Source organism: Drosophila subobscura, chromosome J, assembly GCF_008121235.1.
Source record: "Drosophila subobscura isolate 14011-0131.10 chromosome J, UCBerk_Dsub_1.0, whole genome shotgun sequence".
NCBI classification, from domain to species: domain Eukaryota; kingdom Metazoa; phylum Arthropoda; class Insecta; order Diptera; family Drosophilidae; genus Drosophila; species Drosophila subobscura.
In genome coordinates, this window is record NC_048532.1 from 1,062,451 (window position 1) to 1,074,955 (window position 12,505).

General features: G+C 42.1%; 1 protein-coding gene across 2 annotated transcripts in view; it reads right to left on the reverse strand.

The window, feature by feature from the left end:
- LOC117894416 (echinoderm microtubule-associated protein-like CG42247) overlaps positions 1-12,505 on the reverse strand; it is a 55,104-nt gene that overhangs the window by 8,548 nt on the left and 34,051 nt on the right. The window contains exons 1-2 of one of the 2 annotated variants that reach the window (XM_034801427.1): positions 9,193-9,571; positions 3,182-3,376 (exon numbers count right to left, since the gene is read on the reverse strand). In XM_034801427.1, the coding sequence (XP_034657318.1) occupies positions 3,182-3,376; positions 9,193-9,261 (264 nt within the window). In that variant the 5' untranslated portion in view covers positions 9,262-9,571. Of the gene's footprint in view, positions 1-3,181; positions 3,377-9,192; positions 9,572-12,505 lie in introns of those variants that run through there. The other variant, XM_034801426.1, reaches the window with a different exon arrangement.

The following is a 12,505-nucleotide window of genomic DNA, read 5'->3' on the forward strand; positions in this document are numbered from 1 at the left end:
GTTGCACTTTGGGTTTCCAAACTACCATGCTCGGATAGAATGCCCAAAGTGCCTGCTTTTGCAGCGAATTCCTCCAATATCGAGTATCATGCCATTCTGCATATCCATTTATTGTGCTTTTCCATTGCATTACCCGTGCAAGCATCATATATGTAGAGGTAGTCGCTCAAAACAGGCGCCCAGACGCAAACAAACCCAAATATAGGAAAAGACACGGACACAAGCACAGTCTAAGACTGTGCTCTATAGATTTTGATTAGCAATACCTTAAACGACGCATAATTAGTGTACCTGTCAATACTAAAGTTATAGAACACAAATTATGTTTTTTAAGTCAAAAATTCGTAAAAAATACCTCACAAAAATTGTTGAAAAAGGGTTGACTTTTTAGCTGCATCAATCAGCTTTTCAGATAAACAAAGTTCTTCACAACCAGATCTAAGATCTTTGAGTTATTTGAGAAAACTCTGTAAGCTTTCTTTCAGATATTATTTAACCACAACTTTGTGAGTTATCTTATCTATCAGTTTCGTTGCTTAGGTAAATATGCATATAACCATAAAACAATTTAATGATTTCGCTCTACACATTATATTCTCCAAATATTATACCAGTAATGGAATCGGCTTCAGAATTTCTTGTCTATGTACATATGTACATATGTACATAAGTACATATATTTTAGCCAGGCCTTCCTCCTTTGGCCCAACCGACAACGACAGTGACGATGACATGTCCTTGGCCTTGGTCATTGAGCGCATGCACTGCTCGGTTCGGTTCAACAAAAAAAGCAAAAACTACTTGAGTTTCCTCTTTTGCAGTTGTTGTCGGTTGTACTTTGGTCAAATTTGAATTGCAAACTCTGTTAAGTGAGTCCTGCGAGCGGAGAGCGGAGGTCTGACCAGCTTGCTTTTGTTGTCGGATATTTTTCCATTGTTTGCTATTGTCTCGCCCATTAATGGGATTCGATTTGGGTCTGGCAAACCACTATCCAGCAGACGGAATCTGGCGCAGAGAAATCGTAGGCCAAGGTTGAAAGGACCCTTGATCACACCCACGTGCCGAAAGGTGTCGAAACGCCCACAGTGTAATGATTTTGATTCATAAAACAGCACGAAGGCCCGTATCCCGTATGAGAAAAAAAAGGCTACCAAAATTGTACTTGCATTTAGGAAAATTACCATAAAACGTTACTACGACAACGGCTTTGAAATAGGGGATTGGCAAAGCCAATTCATAATTTAAAGGCATTTTCGTAATAAATTGCGAGACTGCTAGAGCAAAAGGAAAAGAGTTGTGGGGCAGGTACCATATTCATGGATGCGGGAGTTTTCAAAGGCCTGGGCCTAGTTTTTCGTCTGCTTTCTTGTTTTTGTGGGGGTATGTCAGCGGAAATTACCAAATTGACCGTGGCTTCAATTTTGTTGCCGTTCGCCAGTTCTCCTGTTTATCCGACCGCCGGCCTGCATACCAGTACAATAAAAACCCAATTACAGACAATTGATTTTCCATATGATTGCTGCAGGGCCCACGAAAGCTGGTAAAGGTTAATTGCACCCTTCTTTCGGACTCCCACAGTAGTTTTCAGAATTTTTTGAATGTCAAAGTGAATGAGTTTTGATTGACTGTGATGAAAGCTTAATCACTACACTTTCACAGGCAACGATTTAACAAAAAATGTATAAAAAATAATGATAATAAAAAACCGAGTCGAAAACGAGAAGGGACGTGTGAGACGCTTCTTACGCGTCACAACTTTTATACGCGGTACTCAGTAGTACATCTGTACCTTAGTGATTTTTTCAAATTTTACATTTTTCATATTACATTTTTTCTACATTTGTCATTTACATCTACATCATTTCTCACGCCAACACGCTTTTTCTGCTCGCCCCCCCTCCCCTAGAGCCGCACACTGCACAAAGCAGAGTGTGGAATGAAAATTTGTGAAAAAAAAACGCTGCGGGACGGGGTGGGGGTAGCCCCTGCAAATTAACTTCTTCATTTTGGCTTTAATAATGATCAAATCTGATCCTAATTAGGAGATCTGATAGATATGATCCATCTGGATGGTGGCCCTAGCTTTAGCTTATAGTCTCTGAGAACTAGCTGACAAAGAAGACGGACGGAAGGACAGAAGGACAGACATGGCTATATAGACTCGGCTATTGATGCTGATCAAGAATATATATTCTTTATGGGGTCGGAAACGTTTCCTTCTGTGTGTTACATAGTACATCCGCTTCATCCTTTGTGCGCAAATACAATATACCCCATTTACTCTTAGAGTACCGGGTATAAAAAAGGGTGATTGCGTTTGAAAAATGTCAACCGCAACTAATGATGATCCCGAGAGTTGCTTCAAGAGTGTTTCCAAAAAAAAAGCGAACTTTATTTCAGTGTGTGCCTTGGGCATATAAATTATCGAATCATTTATGAGCTGGATCCCTAAATTACAGATAGTCATCTCTGGGGTCAGAAAGGAAAAAGAGGGGAGAAAATTAAATAAATAAACTACGCTGACCATTAAATATTTATGGCAAATATTTATATAAACAAAAGCGAATCGGTTTGTCATTCAACCGACATCAGAGCTGGTCCCAAATTGGTCAACCCACCAGCGAAACTGAAAAGAACCCTTTGGAACTATGGATTTCACTATTTGCCAGGTCAGGTGGCCATCGACCTGGTATTTGTGTATAACTTTTCGAATTCCACCGTGGAATATTTACGAACTTTTTTACCAGCTGGCTATCCGCCTATTTCAGCCATCACTTTGCATTAATTTCAATAGACTTTGGAGGCACGGCCTCGACTCCAAAAAGCGGCTGAGCTCGCGTTACGCTTGTCCGACACTCTAATGCAATAGTCATACAAATTTGCATAAACATTGCAGTCAAATGTGCGCTTTAATCGAACCAATTAAAACATTCGCTCCACGCATCGCTGCTCCAGCACAAATACCGACGTACCCAAATAGCAAAAATGCTGGAAAATGCTACGTACAAAGTTCAATTTCGCCAGATTCCCCCAGATTCCCCCACATCACTGCACTTCCACAACAAAAATATTTGTGTGCATTGTTAAGGACCTGGTCCTGGACCTGGGTGGGCTGAAACAATAAATATCGTACGAATTTGCGAAGGCAGGCGCAAACCAGAATACAGAACCCCGCACTCACCTGCACCGAATGATCCAAATTATTGATGATGCGTATCACACGACCGGCACTGCGCTTTATCGAACCTGATGTGGTCGATAATGTGCCCAAATCTGCTTCCATTATTGAGGGCTTCCGACTGGTGGGCTTGGAGCCCCAGCCCTGATTTCCAGGCGATGCATACCACATCCCGTTCTTCTTGCCGTAGCTAGCAGGCTATCCGAATAAAAGAAAATAAGAGAGATAGAAAGAGAAAGAGGGAAAAGCATAGTGAGAAGAGAAACAAATAAATAGTAAAAGTACGTGCGAATTTGCTGAAATTTTGGCAATCCACTTCTCATCTCAAATCGCCATTTCCAGCCACACCATCCCCATCCCAAACTGGTTTTCCATACAATATGTACATATGTATGTATGTGTGTATGTTGTGCGTACGAGTATGCATATGCCACATTCAGATAGCTGCAATTGCCATCGCCATAGCGGCTCTCGCTAAAAATTCCTCGCAAATCTGGAATTAATTAAATTGTTTTGTAGCACGCAAAGCTACAGCTCTGGCTTGACCATGGAAGTGGACCTGGGCACGCATCCACTCACGTCACCCCAAAATGTCAAAATCAACCAAATCTCACCACGCAAACACTCACGCACTGCCAGATTGTGAGCCCTTCGAAATTCGAAGCCCCGTACCCGGATCTGTGAGTGAGGTGGGTTGGGTTACTGTTCCTGAACTTTTCCTACCTCCCTTTTTCGGCCAAAGGAGTCAAAATTGCTCGAAATCGGCTCGCTCCATACAGATGAGATAAGATATTTCTTATTTTCTGATTTTAATACTTCAGAATCGTTTTATTGTCATTAGATTTATGATTGTCTGTTAATTGTTACTTTGGTTTGGTATTTCACCTGATTAATTCCTTTCGAGACGATATTGTTTCACGAGTAATATCTCCTTGACATCCATCCCTTTCGCTGTCACGCATACATATGCACATGAGAGTATGTGGATATTGTTCTTTTATCTCATTCATTGCTTACTGTAACGGACAGTGCGAGATTAGTAGTTCGGCCACAACTTGAATAAATTATCAGTACAAAGCTCCGAATGTCCCTCCGGCCCCCATCGTATTGTTGTCGTAAGCTTTCAATTTTCCTAATCATCAGTAATAGCCACCAGCCCACCAACACTTTCGTTCGTATTTGAGAAGTATTGGACAAATAAGTATGTGGAACACCCGATAATTTCTTGGGGAACAGTATACTTTAAATTTAGTTGTGGCCAATCAAATTGACAAATGCATTTATGCTGTGTTTCACTTGTTTCTTCAATTTTTCACATATTTTTCCTTTCCACCTCTACAGTCGACGCTGCCCAATGATAAAGTCACGAACAGAGTTGGGACCATAGTTCAAAGTAAGTAAACTGATTCCTATATCTTATATCGGCCGTCGAGGAGGTGCTCGTCATTTTAGATCCTTGCACTTGATCTAAAATTTGTAGGTAATTGTAATTTTGCATTCGGTTCGAAGGAATTTCAATATCATTTTCCTTCTGGAACTCCTGTTGTCGTCTCGCCCCAAATTATTCTTTACCAAAGGTGAGGAAAAAAATACGGATGAGTGGGAATACGGGTCAGGGGCAAAGGCGATACATTCCTACAATAAATGTAAACCAAAAACAGGATCCAACTGACGAAACACAAACTGTTAACTGAAATTTATGTAAGTTCGTTTTAAACACAATTCCTCAACCTGAAATTTTCATTTTCGGGCCGGAGCGAGCTGCCATCTGACCCGAAAACCCAAATGGTGTTTGGGTCTGGGCCCACGCTCTTTGAAACGTATAGAAAGCTTTTCTGGATTCAGTATGTTCACAAGGTTACATTCAAAATCAAGGCTTTTAATTGAAATTCAATAAAATGGCAATGATTCAAATATCCGGCCTCTACATGTTGTTTTTATACCCGGTACTCGAAGAGTTAATAGGGTATAATGTATTTGTTGGGAATAACGGATGTACATACATATGCAACGCACAGAATGAAACGACCCCATAAGGTATATTTATTCTTGACCAGCATCAATAGCCGAGTCGATAGAGCTGTCTGTCTGTCCGTCCGTCTCTCTTGTGGAGCGCCTGGATCTCAGAGACTATAAAAGCTAGAGCCACCAAATGTTGCATCCAAACTTCTGTGTGCTCACACTGTTACAAGTGTTTTTTAAAAACGAGAAGGGACGTGTGAGATGCTTCTTACGCGTCACAACTTTTATACCCGGCACTCAGTACTACATCTGTACGTTAGCGGTTATATGTCAAATTTTAAATTTTTTCTTCATCTGTCATCTACATCTTCAACACTTCTCACACCAACACGCTCCTTTAGCTCGCCCCCCTTCCCTAGATACACACAATGCTGACTCACGGCAGAGGCAGAGCCAGCGGACGGCGGCCAGTGTGCGGCCACTGCGCGAAGCAGAGTGTGAAAGAGAGAATGTGCAAAAAACAAATATAAGCTGCGAAACGGGGTGGGTTTGGCCACTGCAAATTAATTTCTTCATTGTGGCTATAATAATGCTCCAACAATGCCCCAAAATTGTAGATTTGGGAGGCTTTCGCCCTTTTGCGGAGGCGGAAAGGGGCGTGGCTCATTTTTGAAATACACTTGTAACAGTGTGAGCACACAGGGCTCTAGCTTTTATGGTCTCTGAGATCCAGGCGCTCAACAAGACGGACGGACGGACGGACAGACGGACGGACAGACAGACATGGCTCAATCGACTCGGCTATTGATTCTGATCAAGAATATATATACTTTATGGGGTCGGAGACGTTTCCTTCTGTGCGTTACATACATTCACTTTGTGCACAAATACAATATACCCTATTAACTCTTCGAGTACCGGGTATAAAAAATGAGCAACGCCCCCTTCCACCTGTGCAAATCGAGAAAAATCTGCGGTATTCACAATATTGAAGATACGTGAAAACTAAAAATGCCATTCCGTAGGGAAGGATATTATATCTATCAGATCACCGAATTGAGATCAGATTGGAGCATTATTATAGCCAGAATGAAGAAATAATTTTTAATGGTTAAGCCCACCCAGTCCCGCAGCCTTTTTAAAATTTTGCACATTCTCTGATTTACACTCTGCTTCGTGTAGTGTGTGGCTCTAAAGGAGGGGGGCGAGCGAAAGGAGCGTGTTGGCGTGAGAAGTGATGTAGATGTAGATGACAGATAAAGAAGAAATGTAAAATTTGATCACACTACATCACTTCTCCCGCCAACACGCCCAACACGTGCTAGGCTCTCATCGGGACGGACGGAAGGACGGACAGTTCGACATGCCTATTTCGACTCGGCTCGTGATGCTGATCAAGAATATATATACTTTATAGGGTCGCAAAAGTGTCCTTCTGTGCGATACGAACATTACTCCCACCACAAAGACAATATACTAAATAAGCTAGTACTGTTCCTGAGTTTTTAAAGTCAAAATTTCGTAAAAAATACCGCACAAAAATCATAATCACACAGCACAAATTGTGGGATTTCAAAGCTTAATATTTCCCATACGGTAGGCTAAGACCACAAAACGACATGGTAGACTTCATAGATGCATTTATTAGCTTTTTAAAATGACTTTTTATTACAACCAGATGTAAAATACTTAAGCTATGCGATAAAAAGAAGAGCTACCTCTAAAAAAGATTTACAAAAAATACCAGTTTCTTTAAATTCTTATTTATTGCCTGTGTATCTGATGATATTCGGAACACGAGTCAACCGGTTGGAAAATGAATTTGTTAAGGTATGGGAAATATTCGGTGGGACACATGCAGACTTCCCTTTGTTTTTATACCCGGTACTCGAAGAGTAAATAGGGTATATTGTATTTGTGCACAAAGTGAATGTATGTAACGCACAGAAGGAAACGTCTCCGACCCCATAAAGTATATATATTCTTGATCAGCATCAATAGCCGAGTCGATTGAGCCATGTCTGTCTGTCCGTCCGTCTGTCCGTCCGTCTTGTTGAGCGCCTGGATCTCAGAGACCATAAAAGCTAGAGCCACCAAATTTTGCATCCAGACTTCTGTATGCTCACACTGTTACAAGTGTATTTAAAAAATGAGCCACGCCCTCTTCCGCCCCCGCAAAAGGGCGAAAACCTCCCAAATCTACAATTTTAAAGATAAAAGAAAACTAAAAACGCCATTCCGTAGGGAATGACCATATCTATCTGATCACCAAATTGGGATCCGATTGGATCATTATTATGGCCACAATGAAGAAATTAAGTTGCAGTGGCTAAACCCACCCTGTCCAGCAGCTTTTGTTGCTTTTACACATTCTCTCATTCACACTCTGCTTCGCGCAGTGGCAGAGGCCTCTTCCCCTGACACGTCTCTGACTCATCCTCTGCCACGACTCTGCCGCTGCCTCTGCCCTGACTCTGCAGTGTGTGTCTCTAGGGGAGGGTGGCGAGCTAAAGGAGCGTGTTGGCGTGAGTAGTGTTGTTGATGTAAATGACAGATGAAGAGAAAATGTAAAATTTGACAAGTAACCGCTAAGGTGCAGATGTAGTACTGAGTACCGGGTATAAGAGTTGTGACGCGGCTTAAGACGCGTCTCACAACGTTCCTCCTCGTTTTTTAATTAAAAATTGGTTTTGTTGTGGAAAAGATTTGCTCATTCAGCAGTTTGTTTAAAAACGTCGTTATTGATTAAATAACATTTTATTTATTTAAGCATATGAGATTTAGTGGATACTTACATATGTACATATGTACATACAATGTATGAGACAGGGAGGAAAAAGTTTATAGCAGTGATTGGCCGAGCCCAACCCTTGGGGAAGGGCACTAATACTGGGGAAGTGTGGGCTGGTTCTGCCACTTAGCAACTATCATCAGAGGCGGAGCGGGGCATTGGGCTTGGGGCAGCTTGGCGAAAAGCTTAAATTACGCGCTCAATTAAACTTTAAGCAAGTTGGAAGAGGGTGGGCTCCAAGAAAAAAGGGTCTGGGGCGAATATAAGCGCAACTTCAAAGCCCTTGCCCCGTTTGACGTGCAGCCTCGCAGAAAATTCAGTGAAGCCAACGACAACGCAACGACACAACGTGACACAACCTAAAGGCGCTGAGCTTGAGGCGTGGCAGCGTCTGAGCGGAGGCCAACGCCCAGACCCCTGTGCGCTCATACTTTGTCTAGTCATTATTACTTTGCGAGATGTGGGAGGCGGCCTGAATTGGGTTTATGTCCCGTCATAGTCGTAAGCAAATAAAGAAATTCTCCCGATAAACTAGTAAACAAGTAAACATACATTGACATTTTATCCAACGTTTAACGTTTAACGTTTATTGAATCTACAATTTATGCAACATTTTAAGGGGGTTTCACCTTGTAGGCGACTCTTTTCGGAAATCCAGAAAAAATACAATGAAATAAAGCGAATAGTAGAGCAGGCACTCAATCCTCTTAAATTTTTTGTCTGATATTCGATTTTTGACGAAGAGTTACCCTGCCTCCCATTAGTCTTTCAGTTTCTGTATAAATTAAAATCGCAAATCACAGATTTCAAATATCATACTTAAAATGGGGCGCAGCATACATTTGGGCTGACTTAGAACATGCCACAAGCACACACACATGCCATACACAAGTGCAGTCTTCCGACAGGCAAAGTGAAGGCAAAGTGGAATACAATATTTAAAATTGAGCATACATCAGCAAAGGTCAGCCTGGCAGGAGGACAGTAGGATATGCGGCGGACAGCACACGTAGACCATTAAAAAACACTTAGAAAAACAACAAAAGTCATTTAAACTTTCAGCCAACTTTTTTACCAACCTCTCGCTCTTCGAGAAAAAAAATGAAATGTGAAATTAAGAGATGTGTGTAAGAGGCAGGGAGGCTGGGAGCCACGCGAGATATGTATGTATGTATGTATGTACATATGTGCATAGACATGTATGGGGATGTGTATGTGTATGTGTTCCGGACATGGAGTCGGTCTCTTTGTTTGCACTGACCCAAGACTTGGTGGGGGATGTGAGCATCACAAAGGGCGAACTTTCCTCGCTATCCTCGTCGATGTACATTTAAGCAAAAGTTTCTTCCCCGTTTCCCAGGGTTTACGAATGGAAGTGGGTGGGTGCGCGGGTGCGGGTGTTCAAGGCACTTTTAATTCAGTTGCACTTTTATCCGCCGCACGGCATCAAGTTGATATACAAAAGGCAAAGAAGCAGCACGAGAGTGCAGAAATAAATGTAATTTTCTGCGCGCGTTTTCCTTCGGCCTTAAGTGAGTTAATTGAAATCATTTACATTTAATTGCACTTTAAATGAGTTAATACGTGGCCCCAGCTGGGTGTGCTAACTGCCTGCAGTGCTATGGTTATCGGAAGGTACAAGTATTCGAGCAACCGTTCACATTTCGTTTAGGTTTCGCTGGCGTTCGCAAAGCAACTGTCGACAACTCCAGTCAATGTAAATCAAGTCACTGAGGTGGTGTCCCTGTCCGTGTTCTGCCACGCTATGTCTTACGTTACGCTACGCCGCGTTACACTATCCATAGCACCGATTGACCAGGTTCATGCATGCATATAGTATGTATGTACATACGTGCATATGTACATTCATGCATACATATGTAAATAAATATGAATTAGTCTATGTGTATATGTGTACATGCCGTGTATGTGAATAATATTCAAATTGGCCACTCAGCACCACAGTCTTGAGGCGCCACTCTCTCTTCGCCTCTCTCTCTCTCTCTCTCTCTCTCTTTCTCTTTGTAAGTGTACTAGTCCGCTCTTTGTACTCTCACTCACATTCTTACATTCGCGAGTTCTGCTTGTGTACTCATATTTCTCGAACATCTACTTGTATTTATTTATTGCCTAGCCAAATCAAGGCCGTCAGATTGACGAAACATCGCGGCCATTTGCCGACACTCGCCTCCCCCAGCTCCCACTTCTTTGGATCACTGCTTCCAACACTGTAGGGCGCTGTGAATAGAAAGAATCAACAAGGTGTGACTTGGCGCGAATTTCGCGCCAAAACACTTGCATAATCATGTGCATAGTATCTCTGTTTGGGTTCTACTCGCTGCTCAGAAGCTGACTTTGTTGGTTTTTCTTTTGATTTATTTGCCTCATTTGCTGCATGAGGCCTAGGCATTTGCTACGCCGTTCTTGTACTACGCCTTTATCCATATTGAATGTGGATCAACTGGGACATTTATACGTTGTCTACAGGAAATTCTATAGTTACAATAAACTCTTACTATCAATTTACATTTGCTTTAAAATTTATCACCTATCTATATTTTGTAACTTGGCCTCTTTGTAAAAACTATTCTGTTCGCTGTTCCCAAATCGCTTTTTGATGAACTTATGTAGAGCTCTGATCCTTTTTGGCAAGCAACAGTCATTTTTTAACCCACACTCCTAACTAGTTCTATGTTTTTAAACAGCATACCGCGATTGTGGAAGCGGTTGCATATAAACAATATATGTATATGTACATAAGTACATATGTATGTACATACATATATCAACGTGAGAGTGTGCGTGGCAAAAAGAGCTATATAACTTTCACTGGCGAAAGGCTCTGAGCACGGCTGGGTCAAGGGGGAAGTTAAAGTGGAGCACTCTTGGGTTTTCCCCGCCGTTTTGATGTAGCTTTTGTTGCAGCTAAGAATACGCCACTTGCCACTTTCGCTCTCCGCCTTTGGCTCTCGCACTGGTATTCGTGTTTGTGTTTGTATTTGTATTGGTATTCGTATTGGTATTGGGGTGGTATGCTAGGCAATTTTGCGTTGGCTTTGTGTTGACTAGCTCTGCAGCAGGTGGCACGGGGCAGGTCCGGTCCTGGTCTTGGTCTTGGTAAGTTGATGTGGTAGTTTAGCTTATTGCTTTTCCCTTTGAAGTGGCTTATGTGGATATTTATTACCATGTCGGTTGTATTTGAATTTCTCTGGCAAGTAGCATGCTCTTTGCTCTCTTTCCTTGCGGCCGGCCTGGGTCTTTGGAGATGAGTTTCTTTTGGTTTGCTTTGCTTCGGGGTTGGGTTTTTGCACTAGTACTTGCCTTTGATATGGTGGCCTAGGGGTAATGCACTTATGTACATACTTCAACTTCGTTGTTTGCCCGTAGTGGTGCCTTTTTCAATTTTCCTTCGCTCTCTGACCATTTCCCTTTGGTTGTTTGGCCTAATAATAAAACAATGGATGAAATACGCGCCATTTCTTTTCCACCCAGCTATTGCCTTTTGCCGATCACTATAAGTTCGACTCATTTTCTGGTGACTAGCTTGGAAATTATGGAAATAATTATAATGCACTGACGGAATGAAGAAGCCAGCATTTCCATGTGATTCCCTGACTGCGGTCTCTCAGGCTGTCGTATTTGTTACTGGCAACGACAGCTGCACAAATGAATTGACCAATAGGGTCTGGTCTGACATAGTCCGGTCTGGAATGCTGATCTGGTCTGACCCAGACCAGAATAGCTTATTAAATATTTTATGGATTTTGTTTGCTTTTTCTTTTTCGGTATTTGTTGGGCTGCCCAGGTCGACATTTAATGCGGTTGTTCAAAGAAGTTTCGTCTGAATGCTGAGTATGCTCCTCTGCGCAGATATGGGTTGCCTTCCTGGATATGGGTAGAGGTCCACGGGGCCGACAACTCTAGTCTTAAATGCCTCCAAAGGCTTCCTTCGGCCTCCGAAACATTTATCGTTGAGGAGCGAGTACCTACATACATACATACATACATAGTCAGAGGCTTGGTTCAAATTAATTTTGTTAGCTCGACCTTTTTGGCCATTTGTTGTGTTTTTGTGTTGCTGCTGCTCTACACTAGAGCGTGTCGAAATAAATCGCCTTAGTTCTGTTTCCATGCTCAGACTTTAATTGAATTAAATTGATTCTGCTACACAGTCATCAATTTCTGCGCCAGGTGAGAATGAGCCGTGCTTAACCGTCGTTCCTTCTCCTCCAGTTGACGTTTATAAATAGACGTTTCCAGTCTTGACACTTTCCTCTCTCTCTTTCTTCAGTGAATTTGACATGACAATCAACTCAGCTCGGACACGTATTAGATGCACACACACACGCACACCCACACAACTCGACAGGATGCGATGTTTATGTTTTTCCAATCAATTGTGTCACAAACATGGCTATGAAAATAAATACAAGCCCCCACTACCACCGAGTATCATACTTCATACACACACACACATAAACACTCTTAAGCCTGGACACATCCTGTTACTGTTTTGCTCCAATAGTTAGGGGCACGGCACCCATATATGTATGTATGTACAGATGGATAGTTGT